The 15,949-nt window shown below is 52.0% G+C and overlaps 1 protein-coding gene across 1 annotated transcript; it reads right to left on the reverse strand.

Moving 5' to 3' along the window:
* Positions 1–980: 980 nt before the first annotated feature.
* Positions 981–15,697, reverse strand: Rab17 (RAB17, member RAS oncogene family). Its single transcript, XM_006988659.4, has 6 exons — positions 15,496–15,697; positions 9,982–10,141; positions 3,844–3,995; positions 2,744–2,869; positions 1,978–2,071; positions 981–1,824 (listed from the first exon to the last, which is right to left on the reverse strand). Exons 2-6 carry the CDS (start codon positions 10,136–10,138, stop codon positions 1,709–1,711), a joined length of 645 nt encoding a protein of 214 aa, XP_006988721.1. The 5' UTR covers positions 10,139–10,141; positions 15,496–15,697; the 3' UTR covers positions 981–1,708.
* Between the last annotated feature and the right edge of the window lie 252 nt (positions 15,698–15,949).

A 15,949-nucleotide genomic window follows, 5' to 3' on the forward strand; every position in this document is an offset into this window, starting at 1 on the left:
GGCACAAAGCTACACAGAGAAACTCTGTCTCGGAAAAAAAAAAAAAAAAGCCTCACTAGAAAACAAGCCTTTCAGTGGCAGACCCACATCTGTCCAGTGGCCACAGGAGTTTCTTCTAGGTCAGGTAGGGACTACATCTGTACCCAAAAAGTCAGGGTTGTTTCCAGGCCCCAGAACAGAAGCTGGAACCCTCCAGAGGTGCAGTGGACCCAGGATGCTCCTGCCAGTCCCCACCCAGGCAAGGCTCTCCCTGGACTGAGCCCCACTTGAAGCGTGAAGGGCAGAGGGCACACCCCAGGCACAGACAAGCTCCTGGCCAGCCTGAGCTCACTTTGCTGAGAAGTTGGAGTAAAGGGGGAAAGAGGATGTCATGTTTGCCCGTTTGCACTTACAGTGGACACAGCTGGGCCGCCTTCCTCAGTGAGGCAACCATGTTCCACTGGTGGTGTTCTCTGGGGTTTCTTCCGTTCTGTTAAGTTTGTTTGTTTGTTTGCTCACTGTGCAGCCCAGAACAGGCTTGTCATTCTCCTGCATCAACCATGAGTGTCCTGGAATTAGAGGCCGATATCACCACACCCAACGACGGTGTCTCATTATTCAGACTCAACAGCTTATCACACTCCTACAAGCAAAGACAAAAGAAAAAAGAAAAAAAAACAGCTCTGCACCCCAAATGGCCACATTTGAAACACCTCCATCTTGTCATAGCACGTGTCAAGAGAGAGACCCTCTGGGGCTTTCCTCCCTAGACAAGAACTTGGACCTGGGTTTCTCTGCAAGGATGAGAACTCTCAATGCAGATAACACAATCACCATCAGGAGAGACAGCCTACCCAGACCAATGCCCATGCCCACCCTTGTTACACTTGCCCCACGAGCCCTCACCATGTCTGATGCCCACAAACCAGTCTAATGTGTGCAGAAAGACTGAATAGTGTGACTTGTCAGGCCGGCGGTCCTAGTGCAACACTGTGAAGTGGTCACGTTGTCGAGACATTTAATATTTAGAGAGAAGGATGCATAGACAATATGATGGAGGCTCTAGAGTCCAGGCAACACTAGATAGAACCCTGGCTCTGTACATCCACAGCTGGAAGGGGGACACTCCCATCTCAGCCACTCCAGACTCTGCCTCTCCTGGGTCACCTCACTGAGACCCACCACCTTGGGCTCATCTCTCCATTTTTTCCTGGCACAGATGCCTTTCTCAGCCCCCCTCTCCCCTGACAACTCCCAGAACTAAGGTGGTCCAGTTATGGACCAGCTGCCCCAGGATGAAACATTTGTCTTCCCATCACATAGATCAAAGAATGTTTCCAGTCCATGCTTCTACTCTGCCTCATTTTAGCTCTTCCATGCTGGCAGCAAGGCAGCTGAATGGGACAGCCCAGGTGGGCCAGGCACACCGGCTCAGGGCATCCAGGAATCAGGTAGTATCTGGTAAGGTGGGGCTGACAGTCTTCTGGGAGCCATCTGGCACTGGATCCTATCCCTGACAGTTCCCATCAGCTTTGGCAAGCAGTTATCATGAAGGAAGCCAACTTCTGGAAGCCTCCAGGGCTCGGTCAGAGTCCGTCTTCATCAGAGACCATGCATGGACAAAGAGCCACCAGCCTTGTTCTGAAGATCCTGCCCGGGCCGAGGAGCCTCTGAGGCACAGGCTGAGATGTCCCCACATGCTCTCCTGTGGGGGCAGCATCCATAGCATCTATCGTGCACAGCACTGGCTCTGCCTGACAGCAGGTCCCTGGTTCAGAACTACAGCCTCGCCTTCCTGGGAGCTGCTCTTCCCTCTGTCTCCTGCTCTCTGCAGCAGCTCCTGGGCTGTGGAAAACAGGGCTTTGTTGGGGGGGAAGGGGAATCCCGGCCCCCAGAACCCTAACCCAAGCACTCCACCACTCTTCCCCATGACCCTTCCCCAGTCCCAGGAACACCAGAAGGTCCAGGGGAAGGGGTCAGCAGAGCGCCATCACTCACCAACAGTGCCGAAGACCTCAGACACCTGGTAGTTCAGCTTGGCTGAGGTTTCCATGAATAGCAGGCTTTTGCTTTCTGCAAATTCCTTCCCTTCCTGAAGGAGAAAGTCACTCTGTTTAAAGAGAGTCCCTCCAAGCATACCTGGTTGGCTTACAAGAAACTGGGATACACCTATAATCCCAGCACTCGGGAAGCTTGGGCAGAAAGATTGTGAGTTCCAGGCCAGCCTTTAACACATAAGACCCTGCCTCAAAACAAAAGAAGACTGGTTGTGCTGGTTTGCATGTGTGTGCACACACTCTTCACGCACACCTACCCATATACACACTCCTTGAGTACCTATGTGTACACACACCTCCTACATGAATTTCCAACCAAAAGGGGAACTATGATGGAATCTTCTGTGTGTACTTCTGCACACGAGTGCATGTGCATGTGGGTTTGCATGTGGAGGTATTAACATGTATGACTTTGGAGGCACATGCGTGTTTGTGCTTATGAAGAGTGTATTCATACAGCATAACTCTGCATGTGTGTGAGCATGTGTGTTTATGAGGTATGAGCATATATGTGGGTAGAGGGATCATGGGTGTGCATGCAAGTGCAAGTATGTAGGTGGGTACATGAGTACATGAAGCACAGGGTGAGTGTGCGTGTGTGTGTGCATGTGCGAGTGCATGTGCATGTGTGTGTGTTTCAAGGTCTCAAAAGCCCTCAAGTCCACAGAGACAAGGGCTCCCTCCTGCTGCCTGCCACCATGTGGCACCTGGAAGGTCACTTCCCGCTCCTCATCGAGGTCCGTTTTGTTGCCGACCAGCATCACCACCACCTCTCCTGGCTGGAACTCCTTCTCCAGGTCCTCCAGCCACTGTTGAGCCTTGTGAAAGGAATCCTAAAGAGACAGAAGAGAAACCATGTTGGAGTTCCCCTTGCTGGGCCAGAAGAGCAAAGCCAGTGTCCCTGGAGGGTATGTGGCTACATCGAGGCCTTTTCCCAGAATGCAATGCCAAGGGACTGCTCTGCTCCTCTGGGAGGGTAGCCAGGATGGGCTGACCCTGGTAGGGGAGGGCTGTGCAACCCGGCAGCACACCAGAGAGCCAGGGATGTGGAGGTCACAGGGCATTTGGGGTCAGGAGCTCCCCTCTGGACACCATTTTGTGCAGGAGCGTTTGAGGGACTGTCTTTACCCCAACCCAGTTCCTAACTGGGGGGACTCGGCCCCAGGTCCTTTGGCACCCTTCTCCTGACCTCTGGCATCAAGGCTGATGTGGGGACCCCTCTCTCCACACTCCTGTACCTGCGCCTAACGCATACTTTCTGGGTGCACTGCAACTGTTTATCTGAGACCCTCTCCCAGGCTTCTTGTACCCAGTATGTCTTCCTGCCCCCCACCCAGTGTGCCTGCCCCCCCTTCTCTACCTCCTGTTAGAGGCTCCGGGGCAGCAAGCTCACCCTGCCCTAGGCCAGGCTGGACACACACGGACATGTGAGTCCAGTTCTTCAGTGTCATTTCCACGCATGCTCCGTGTTCTACACCCCTGGTGATATGAGATGGATGGCCCATGGTGTAGGCTGGGTCTGTAACAGTCCCTTACCATCTCAATGGCACACCAGCACCAGTGATGGTGGTGCTGTGGGGTAAGGGGTGTGCCAGGAGACTGCAGAGAAACAGGGCCTAACTTCGGGTGTGAGGGGTTGCCAAGAGGGCTTCCCGAATGAGGTGAATAGTATGGGCTTAACAGTCCCTTTTTGCTCACATGGAAGTTCCCACAAAACATGGTGCCAGTCCTGCTTTCTCGCCATCGATCCCTGAAGAAGGCAGTAAACAGTACAGTTGCCCGGGGACGGAGGCAGGGTTAACCCTACCTTCCGAGTGATGTCGTACACCAGGAGCGCAGCATTGGCTCCCCTGAAGTAGAGGTGGCAGACGCTGTGGTACTTCTCCTGGCCAGCCGTGTCCCAGATCTCAAGCTTCAGAGATGAGGAGCCCGCATCCACCACCTTTGTGAAGAACGCACCTGTAGCAAGGAGGCCAGTGAGTGTTTGCTGGGGATACGATGGTCATCCATGGCTCCTGTGTGTCACGGCACTCTATGGTCAGCAGCCCGGCGAGAAGCAGCTAGGCACATGCTGGTGGAGGCTGAGTGAATGCCTGTTCTGGAAGCTGGAGCTTCCCTATAAAGCAAAGCACAGCTGGCAACTCCTTTGTGCCTCTTTAAATTTCCACTTGGGGTGGAGCTGAACTGTTGGGGTGAAGTGAAAGACCTTGAGCTAAGAACGACACGGAAGGGACCTCCAGCAGTGAATAATCTGACGTGTCTCCGCAGTGTCCAGCGATGCAATGAACTCTAAGGATCCTTGTGCCTCAGCCCCTCAGGTCCATGAGCCACTCAGCCGCCCGCCCCATTCTGAAGCCACCCTCAGTCACCAGAAGCCAGCCTCCTCAGCTCCCCTCCCCTGATGGCTCCTTTGCCGCTGTCCTCTCTTCTGCACCTAGAAATCTCCCGGGAGTGACTGAATTCTGCAGCCATCAGCCCAGGGAGCACCTGCTGTGCTCCCCACCTTCTCCTGAGTGCTCTGCGCAGCTGCCGGGGCCTCCTTTCCTCACTCAGGCACCTGCTTAACCAATCACAGAGACTTATTCCAACCCCTTCACATAACACGCAACCCATCTCTTCCTTGAAGATACTTGTTCTTGAACTTTGCTTTCCAACACTGAATTTTTATACTTAATTATGTATCCATGTGTAGGTGTTGGGTGGGTTTGGGCACATGTACGCGGTGCCTATAGAGACAAGAAGAGAACATTGGATCCTCTGGAGCTGGAGTTAGAGATGGTTATGAGCTGTCCACTGTGGGGGGTGGGAATAGAACTCAGGTCTTCTGGAAGAGCAGCATGTGTCCTTAACCGATGATCCATCTCTCCCGCCCTGGTGTGATTTTTAAATAGTCATGGTACCAAAAACTCCTATGTCAAGTGTGGGAGCTCCTAGAGGAGCTGGAAGGAGAGAGCCAAGGGGAATCGGGGAGCCCAGGACATGCAGGGTCAGCAGAGGCCAAGGGCTTCGCTCGGAGTCATTTCCCCACACAGACCCAAGGTAGGTATGGAGCCACCTGGGGAGAATCTGGGAGACAGACCTCCGTGGGTGAAATGAAACTTCCAGCCCAAGGACACTGAATAAGTATCCTGGGGCTGGTGTGACAATGACCACAGAGCAGCTTAAAATAGGAAATCCATTCTTATAGTGCTAGAAGCCAGAGGTCCCAAGTCAAGCTGTGGACAAGGGGAGAACCCATTCCCACCTCTCTCCAGCTTCTGGGGACTCTAACCACCTCTAGTGTTCCTTGGCTATGGATGTACCGCCCCTGTCTGGCCTCTGGCCTCACCTGATGTCCTAGTTAGCTCCAACTGACAACTTGACACAGTCGAGAGTATTTGAAAGAGTCTCAACAGAGGGCCTGCCCAGATCAGACTGGCCTGTGGCCATGTCTATAAGGGATGGTCTTGACTGATGATTGACAAGAGAGGGCCCAGCCCACTGTGAGGGCTACTATCCCTAAGCAGGAGGTTCTGGGCTGTCTAAGAAAACAAGCTGAGGGGCTGGAGAGATGGCTAAGAGCACTGGCTGCTCTTCCAGAGGCCCAGAGTTCGATCCCCAGGATCCATATAGTAACTAACAACCATCTGTAACTCCAGTTCCAGGGTCTTCAACGTGATTCGTGCACATACATGCAGTCAAAATACCACACACATAAATTAAAAATAAAAATATTTTTTTAAAAAGGAAGATGAACATGAGCCTAAGAGAGAGCCAGAGAGTAAGGCAGCAAGCAGCATCCTCCATGGTTCCTGCCTCCGGGTCCTGCCTGAGCTCCTTCGGTAATGGATTGTGATCTAGAGGGGTAAGCCAAATGAGGCCCTCCCGGCTCCAAGTTGCTTTTTGTCAGTGTGTTTCATCACAGCAACAGAAATGAAGCTACAGCACCCGCCTCCCCTCACCAGCCCTGTACCCTCGCCTCCTCTCTTGAGAATGACAGTCACGGAATTGGAGGACCCAAGTCCAAGGTGTTCTCATCTCCATAGAAGGCATCACAACCCGCAGGCTTGTGAGTTAGGGCTCCGTCAGCTCTGGGGACACATTTCCATCCACTTTGCAAAGAGCAGAGATAGGGCTGGCTGGACAGAACTGTCTGGAAAGATACGGATTCTCTCTGGGAACTGGAGCCACATCTCAGCAGACACTGACGTAGGCTGTGTAAACCTGAGGGTCCATGAACGTGAGGTCTGACTAAACTGCTCTTCACTCAAAGCAGCATCTTCCTGTGGAGAGCAGAACACGGGGCTCCCAGCTCACATGGCTACTGCTGGGCACTGACCATCCAATGCAGCTGACACCCCAGTGCAGGGGAAGGCCTGGGGTGGCCCTGGACACAGATGCCTCTCAGCTTCATGGGCCTCGGCAACTTGCTTAAACTTCCAATATCTTGTTTTCCTCCTGTTTAACATGACCCAATGTTTCCCTCCCCCAGAGTGGTCATAAAACCCTGAGAGAAAGCACATGTAATGTCAGGTCTGTCATAGCAACATCTACTTCCTCCTCCTGTACCCCCTGGACTGTTGTCATAGCAACATTGGTGTTTAGTCCACACTCTGGTCTGTTCATTCTCACTTCCGATCATGTTTCTGGCTTTGGAGTCAACTGGGGGATATTCTGATAAACATTGTCTTGTCTCTGAGGCTGGTAAGAGAGCTCAGTGGGTAAAAGCACTTTCTGCATAGTGATAAGGACCGAAGTTCATTTCTCAGCACCCACATAAAAAACAAGGCACAGGGGCTGGAGAGAAGGCTCAGAGGTTAAGAGCACTGGCTCCTCTTCTAGAGGTCCTGAGTTCAATTCCCAGCAACCACATGGTGGCTCACAACCACCTATAATGAGATCTGGTGCCCTCTTCCATACAGGTAGAACACTGTATACATAATAAATAAATATTTAAAAAAAAAAAAAAAGCAAGGCACAGCCTCATGCAGCCCTGGATTCTCAGCATTGTGGGGTAAGGGTGGGGGACCAGTGGTGGAGGAGCAGGGGGATGGAAGGATCACTTACGGCTAGCCTAGCTCTAGATTCAGTGAGAGGCCCTCTCAAGAGAGAATAAGGTACAGAGTAACAGAGCAGGACACTAGGCATCCTCCTGTGGCCTCTGTGTGGGCATGCACATATGTGCACACATCTTATACATACACACACAGAAAGGGAGACAGGGAGGGAGGCAGGCAGGCAGGGAGGGAGGGAGGGGGGAGAGCAAGCATCACGTGGGTGTAAAACTCAGATCTGCCTTCTCCGTTGACAATCTTTGTCTCCCCCATTTTCCTTTTCCAGTTTAAACACGGTGGCCGGTGGCCGGGAGTCCTCAGTGTCAAATCTTGGTAGCATGGCCGGCTTCCCACTGGAGCTACAACCCATCAGCCAGTGCTGAGATGTTTACACAACAGAGTTTAGCCTTCCTGGAGAGAAGGGAGGGGTCACCCCATCAGGCCTGGCTGCACAGAGTGCCAATCCCCGCGGCAGTGAGTTTTGGGGGAGAGATGGATGCATTAATAAGATGCGGCATGAAAGGAGAGACTCAAGACACTGAGGACAAAGCTTCCTGTCACTTCTGGGATAATAATAATAATAATAATAATAATAATAATTAAAAAACCAGGGTGAGGTGGCTGGAGGCTCATGGACCCTAAGAGAGAACCCATTGCTCTATTTTGCTAAATGGAAACAGTACCAAGCTGCCTTCGAATAAGTTATCTCTGTGCCCTAGATTAGTGCAGATCTTAGCCCTCATCAGTGGACACCAGTAAATACAGAGGTTTGCATCTGGTCAAACTGGAGGAAAAGGTGACTGTGGAGATCTCTGCCCTTAATGAGACATCGGCATCACACTCCTCCCCACGGCTGGGGGAACATCAGAGAAGAGCCAGGGCTTAGGGAGGAATACAATGCAACAGTGTCTCTTGGTCCTGGCAAGGATGTTGCACCCAGGAAGTCACAGTGGCTGTGGTTGTCTCTGTAAGATGAAGGGAGTCAGCATCCCAGCATGAATGCGGGATGCTCAGGAGGCCTCCCTCTCTCGGAGGAGCTATTGGAAATAGATGGTTGCTGAGGGGAGGAGAAAGGTTTTCTTCAGGGATGTGGCCCCTGGTAAGTTGCTCATTCTTCAGGAGATGGCCCTACACTCATGTGCTTAAGGGCAACACTAACTGGCCTCAGTGGGTTACCCAAAAGAAGAGGAAGAGAACAAGGACATGAAGCTAGATTGTGGTGTGGGACTTCTGGAGGAGTTGGGAGGGGGAGGGGGGAAGTGTGTGGGTGGTTTTGGGGTGGGGGTAAAATTCTCAAAGAATAACATTCAAATATTATGTCTTTTTTTTTTAATGTATGCAGGTGCTATGGCTACATGTATGCTTGCAGACCAGGAGAGGGCATCAGACTGTGAACTGCCATGTGGGTGCTGGGAATTGAACTCAGGACCTCTGGGAGAACAGCCAGTGCTCTTAACCACTGAGCCATCTCTCCAACCCTACTTGTCTTCTAACAAAGCAGAGTGACTCAGTGAAAGGGAACGTCATTAGAGATGAACCCATCAGGGCAGAAGCAGACTTCGTGGCTCCTGATCACTGCTGTCTCGCAGCCCACACACGTCAGGAGGGCAGCAAAGTGAGTGAGAGGTTCAACCGGCTGCCCAGCGTGTGACCTCAAAGACCAGTCCATTTTAACATCCGCTAATGGCAGGAGCTAAAAGCAGAGGCAGCTGGAGGGTCGTTTAGCCCTTCCCTGGCTCTCCAAGGACTGTCAAGGTGTCTTTCAAAAATGAATTTCCAGGGCTGGAAAGCAGCTCATGGTAGAGTGCTTGCCCCGTATGCATAAGTTCATTCCCAGCAGAGAGCCTCAGCACGAGGGACCCCTCCTACCCAGGCCAGCCCCTGATCACACCACGGCTCATTCTCTCTGACTGGGCTCCTGGAGGCAGGACCATCCACTTAGGGAGCTAAGAAAACCCTGATGGGTATTGAATAACAAAATGACTGGCATGGCCAGACAGTGGTGGTGCACGCCTTTAATCCCGAGTGCAGAGTTAGGCGGATCTCTGTGAGTTCGAGGCCAGCCTGGTCTACGGAGTGAGATCCAGGACAGGCACCAAAACCACACAGAGAAACCCTGTCTTGGAAGAAAAAAAAAGACAGGCATGGGGAGGGGGCTCTCTAACCTATCCTTGCTCCAAATTAAGCATGCCATGTATGATGACACCCACTTATCATCACTGCACGTGAGAAGCAGAAGCATAAGGATGGAGAGCTCCAGGCCAGCCTGAGCTACACAGTGAGACCTTGTCTCACATACGTACATACAGCAAGCACACAGAGAGGCTTCACCTCTCTTCCCTTATAGCATCCGCAGCCCCAGCCCAGCCCCAGCCCAGCCCCAGCCCAGCCCCAGCCCCAGCCCCAGCCCAGCCCCAGTGGACCAAATCCAAGTAGAAAGGGGGTCAGTCTTTGATGCTGATGAATTGCAGACAGTGTGAAGTGGGAGCTACAAATATAAGGACTCAGTGAGAATCAGGGAAAGCTGAGGGAAGCCTAGGTACATGATGTCGGGCAGAGAGCAAATTCTCAATAGAGTGAATTATTAGGGGGCTTCATTAGCTGGCTGGAGGACAGCTAGAAAGGAGGCCCTCCCCAGGCTGCCCTCACTGCCAGCCCCCCACACTCAAGCCTTCTAGGACCAGAACCTCGGTTCCAGGATCTACACACACACACCAATGCCAGCCGAAGCCTGGCCCCTAGTGAAGGTTGTTTACACGCACTTTGGGAATAGTGTGCCTGCCTGCCCCTGATGGACAGCCCGCCCCTCCCTGCAAACCCGGCACACCTAGCCTTGGGTTTCAGGACAGGGGCCAGCCATCCCGAGGTGGACCACACTCCCATCTGCCCCTGCCAGGGCTCTCCTCACTTACACCCCACAGTCGGCAAGACGCTGCTGAAGTCCTGCTTCATGTAGCGAAGGGCCAGGCTGGTCTTGCCCACAGAACTGCTTCCAAGCAGGACCAGTTTGCTCACATAGGGCTGGCCAGAAGTAGTGCTGGCCTGTGGCGGCCCACCAGCCTGCGCCATGGCCTGCAAACAACCACAGAAGACTGAGGAGGGTGGAAAACCTCAGCAAAGTCCAACACACACAACGTGCATGAGCGTGTGCGCGCGCGCACACACACACACACACACACACACACACACACACACACGCTGGGGTGGGAGTCAGGGGGTCTGCTTCCTAGATAAAATACAGACACTTTGCACAGAGTTCCAAGAGCAGCTGTGCTGGGAAACCGCTGCATGGGAAGGACTGTGGACCCTCACTACAATGGCCTCCACCAGCGTCACATGGGGCTTTATCCTAATTCACTCACCCTGTTTCTCACTGCTTCCAAGCACCCAAGAGAGGTCAAAAGCACCTGAGCACCTCTTGGTTGTCCCTGATGTTTCCAAATTTCCCCCTAGGAAAACTCCCTCAACCCATGAGAGAGGGATTAAAAAAAAAAAAAAACCACCCTCATTATCAACATCCCAGACTCGCCCCCCCCAGATGCCCCAGACCCAAGCAAACGCAGCTCTTCCTGTCAGCATCAGCCTATGCTTCCCATGACTTGCCAGTCCCTTTTCCCTCATATCCCCTGTTTTCCAATTGAAACTTCGCAGTGGGAGGCGGGTAATCTTCCTAGGACCAGGAACGGTGAGGCACACCTACAATCCCAGTGTGCCGGAAGCTGAGGCTGGAGGATGTCAAATTTGAGACCTGTCTGGTCTACACAGTAAGACTCCATCAAACAAGAGGGAAGAAGGAGATGAAGGGAGGGAGGGAGGGAGAAAGAGAGGGGAGGGAGAGCGGTGGGGTGAGGGAGATATCTGTGTCTCTGGGACCTCAACACACACGTCATCCTTTCTGTTGTCTCTGAGGCCTCAGAGCCCAGCTCTGCAGTAAAAACTCCGAAGCCCGCATGGTGTCAATGGCAGCAGCTTCCAGGCACACACCAGACAGCAGCCACAGATGCAGGAGCTGCGGGCCCAGTGCTCACTCCCACAGGACCTCCCAAGCTCCCAAAGGAAACCTCCACACAGATCCGTGAGCTCTTTCTTTTTTGGGGGGTGAGTGGGTTGTTTGTTTGTTTGTTTGTTTGTTTGTTTGTTTGTCTTGAGACAGGGTTTCTCTGTGTAACAACCTTAGCTGTCCTGGAACTCGCTTCGTAAACCAGGCTGGCCTCGAACTCACAGAGATCCTCCTGCCTCCACCTCCCAAGAGCTGGAATTAAAGGCGTGCACCACCACACCTGACACTTTCCTTTACAACCCATGTGTGAAGACATCAGGTTTCTTGTGCCCCAGCCTACTGCTGGCAACCTCCCTGGGATGTCCTGGCTACGGATATGCCTGTGAGCTCTGGATGGGGTTGTGGTTCAGGACAGAGGTCTGTCTCATCTCATGTAGACAGCACAGGGCAGGACGTTTTATGAGTGTGGTGTGCACACCTCACAGAAGGCAGATAATATCTGGTTCTCTCTTTTTAATGTTTACAGTCATTAGGGTCCCCTGCCCGGGTCTGCTGTGTCACGAAGAGAATGAACAACAGTGAGACCGTGGAGTCATCCCTGGTGTTTATTATCTGGACCCCTTCTAGGAATGTCCCCTAATTAATGTCTACACCCATTATGGGTGGCTAGCCTCTCAAATAAGCCTTTCTCCCACCACAGTGGGCAAAGGATGGGTGGAAACCGAGGAGGGGCAAAGGGAAGACAGACAGGAACCACAACACAGACCACTTGAGACTGTGGTAACCGAAGGAAAGGGCACCGCATAGACACCAAGTCTCTCACAGAGTCCTTTACCAAGGAGCAATTGTAGAGAGAAAAGCTGGAGTCCGAGAGAGAAGGCTCCAGGGTTCCTCTGCCCCTGGCAAGGAGCTCAGGCCAACAGCACAGGTGTGGGGCCCATCCCAGGGACCTCTAGAGTTTCCCCATGTATTGGTTGCAGGGCAGGATCACAAACAACTAAATTCCCTGTTTAAAGCGTTTTACAATCCTGTTCACCCATGTGGTGGTGTGAATAAAAATGCCCCCCATAGGGAGTGGTACTGTTAGGAGATGTGGCCTCGTTGAAGTGGGTGTGGTCTTGTTGGAGGAAGTCAATGTCACTGTGGGGGTGGACTCTGAGGTCTCAGAAGCTCCAGCCAGGCCTAGTGGCTCACTGTCTCTTCCTGCTGCCTGGGCTCCTTCTCCAGCACCACATCTGCCTGCACGCTGCCATGCTTCCTGCCATGATGATAATGAACTAAACTTCCGAACTGTAAGCGAGTCACCCCAATTAAATGTTTTCCTTTATAAGAGTTATGTAACACAACTCTTAGATGGTCTTATAATAAAAAAAACCCAGAGCCAGATATTGGGGTGAAAGCTGAAAGATCAGAGAAGCAGAGCAAGCCACAGCGAACCTCACCTCACCAACCCCTCAGCCAATCCTGTTTCCTCTGACTGAAATCCTCTGAGTCCTCACCCCGAAAGGATCTCACTGAACTGCTTCAGCTCCTGCTTCCTCACACCTTGTATATCCTTCTCTGCCCTGCCATCACTCCTGGGATTAAATGTGTGTGCCACCACTGCTTGGCTCTATTTCCAGCGTGGTCTTGAACTCACAGAGATCCAAATGGATCTCTGCCTCCTGAGTGATAGGATTAAGGGTGTGTACCACCATTGCCTGACCTCTATGTCTAATCTAGTGGCTGGCCCTGCCCTCTGATCCCCAGGCAAGTTTATTAGGGTACACAATATATTACTATAGAGTTGCCATGGTCATTATGTCTCTTCACAGCAATAAAACCCTAACTAAGACAACCCAACATCACGAAAGTTAATTAACTTAAAATTAAAATACAGATGACCAAAGCCTGAAGCCAAGTCCAAGAGCCACGGCTAGAGTTAGTTGCCTGTGTTTCTTCAAGTGTGGCAACAAGGCCTAGCACATAATAAGTGCTCATCACATACCTAAGCAATGGATGGATGTGTGCATGTATGCGTGTAGTGGGTGGATACATGGGTGAGCTGATGGATACATGGGTGAGTGAATAGATCTATGGGTGGGTAGATAGATGGTACTGGAAAGATGGGCTGCACACATGGGTGCATGCATGGAGATGAGTGAGCATGTGCGTGGATGATGGGTAAGTGGGTAAATTGATAGGTGGATAGATAGGTGGGTAAGTGGGTAGGTGATTGGTTGGAGTGGATGGATGGGTTAGTCAGTTGACAGGATGAACACTTTACCCAGCACCTGTGTTTAGAAATCTCTGACTTAACTGAGAGAATGAAACAGAAAGACAGACAGAGAGACAGAGAGAGAAAAAGAGAGAGCAAGCAGTCAGCCTCCAGGATGATATGGGCAGCCTCCACCCAGAAACTCTACCCTTTGAGCCTAAGGGCAAGCCAGAGTCCAGAATCCTAAGTAGGGACCAGGAGAGACAAGCTGTCTTGGAGTTCAGGCACTCACTGCCAGGAGCCATCCACCAACTCCACACCAAACAGGCCAGGTCCCTTCCTCACGGAAGATGTGGTCGTACTCACTGCCACCAGAGTCGGACAACTCTCAGAGTCAGCAACAGCCTCCTGCCTGATGTCACACCTGTCACCCCGGCTCCTCTATCATGTCTCCACCTCCGACAACCGGCAGCATAGACCGTAGGCCTGCCATCATGGCGCCTCACTCCCTGAGTCCCCTTGGTTGAAGTGGTCTCGGCGTGTAAATAAGTATGCCTGTGTTATCAGTGGCTCGGCTCTCTCACTGGGTTGTGACCAAGACCCCGAAACTGGATTGCCTTCAGTGTGCATGTTGTAGCCACTGAGGGAACAACAGGTGCTCCCTCTACCCTGAACGCACCCGGAAGTGACTCCACGGATTCTAATTGGATCAATGTGCTTTCTTCCCCCCTCCAGGCTCCCATGCCAGTCCCACTCCCATTGCAGATGCTGGTTGGAAAAGTGCCCGGTGTACTTGCAGAAAGGGAGACAGTGGTGCCCCAAGAGGCACCTTCACGGGTCACTGTGGGGCCAACCTGTACATGGCTCAGGTAGGGCTGTCGAGGGTGCAGCTGCCAGGGCCCTCCAGAGAGAAACACGGCGGGTGTGTTCTCTGAGCCCATCTGATCCCCCACAAAGACACCTGCCAAAGCTGAGAAAGAAGCTTAAGGGCTGGCACAACCTCCACAGGACAAAGCAGCAGCTTTGCCAAGGCCAAGACACAGAATGTGGAGCTGGAGCCTGCTGTCCATATGTTCTCGGGGACTCCCGAGGCACTAGCTCGGTCCTAGCGGCTGTAGGGTGGCAGGAAGTGCCATCAGCCTCAGGAACGGTACAGGGGATCGCTGCCTTTGCACCTCCAAATCAATGTTGATGTGTTGCCGTAAGCCTATCATCCCAGCACTCGGAATGCTGAAGCAGGGGATTGCCGCAAGTTTCAAGCCTTTCTGGGCTATGTAGCAAGACCCTATCTCCAAAAAAAAAAAGCTAAATAAATAACCGCTCCACTTTAATGTGATCATATACTCCACCCTAAAATCATAAAACTTGTTCATAACATCAACTGCAGCGTCCACACAGCTCTGTCAGATTCCTACAATTACCTCACTTTAATGCTTCATTTCCCTATTAATGGATTTTTTCTGGTATTAATTACTTTTCTCTGTGATAGATAAAACCACAGCAGATGTTTTTTTGAGTAACTATGTGCTGCAAGCTTCCAATAACACCAGCAAGAACTCTGTAAGGACAGAAAGGTGGAAGTGTGGTATCTGCCCCCACTCTAGAATCTTTCTGAAGGCAGTGGCGGCCAGGCTGTGACTAGGACTCTCTTCTCATCCCGACTTGGTGCTTCCTCAGCTAGCACAAACTTGCCTCTCTTCCACCAAAGAAAAAATATTCAAGGAAGGAGGAAGTCCAGGGAGGCTGCACCCCATCCTCCTTGCCCAGATCCTCAAAGCTGTTCATTCTTGACACTCTGAACTTCAGAACAATGCGGCATTTGATACGAGAGAAAAAGCAAGCCGCAGATTAGAAGGGAGTTTTGGAAGAAAGTCTGCCAAACTCCTCTGTTATTGCTTGTGCCTCTGCTGCCGTCTGAAAAGGCCTCCTTAGAAGGCACCTCCTCACACTGGCGTTTATGTTCAAGGAAAATTCAAATGAATTTCCTTCCCAGAGTATGACCTCAAGAGCCACCCGTGATCCAAACAAGGACACTGTTGGCCCAGGACAAACACAAGGAGTGTATTGTTTCCATTCTGCCTCTGATTAAGCTCCTGAGAACACAGGGATCCACACCTGCATGCATGTACACACACACACACACACACACACACACACACACACACACACACACACACACTCACACACACACTCAGCACTCTGCAAAGTACAGTTAAAACAATGACTCACCTGTTCACTTTGAGCAAGTTCAACAGACCATCATCCCACAGGACCCCAGCTGGCTCCCCTACTTCCCTTCTCCTGTCCGCTGGCTATGCTTCCCTTGGGTGCTAGATGGACTGGTCAGGGGCCTTCCGGGGCAGGATGGGAGGAGCTGTGTACCACTGGACAGCCAGTGCAGGGCAAAGGAAGTAGGAAGGCTGCCTCCTGCCAAGGCCCCAGCCTGCAGGTCAGGCCTCTCTGCTCTTCCTGTAAAGCCCAGGGCAAAGTCCCCACATGATCATGTGATCACCTGGGACAGAGAAGGCTAGAAGTCACATTCTGGTTCTCTCTGGCCTCACCCAGCTGCAGCCCAGAATTTCACCCATTTCTGGGTCTTACCTGTCACGGCTCCTTACACCCGAAAGCATCACAGACTTAGACAAAAGCTCTTCGGTTACTTGAGCTCACTTCTTAACTCTTT

Source organism: Peromyscus maniculatus, chromosome 13 (genome assembly GCF_049852395.1).
Source record: "Peromyscus maniculatus bairdii isolate BWxNUB_F1_BW_parent chromosome 13, HU_Pman_BW_mat_3.1, whole genome shotgun sequence".
Classification (NCBI taxonomy): Eukaryota; Metazoa; Chordata; class Mammalia; order Rodentia; family Cricetidae; genus Peromyscus; species Peromyscus maniculatus.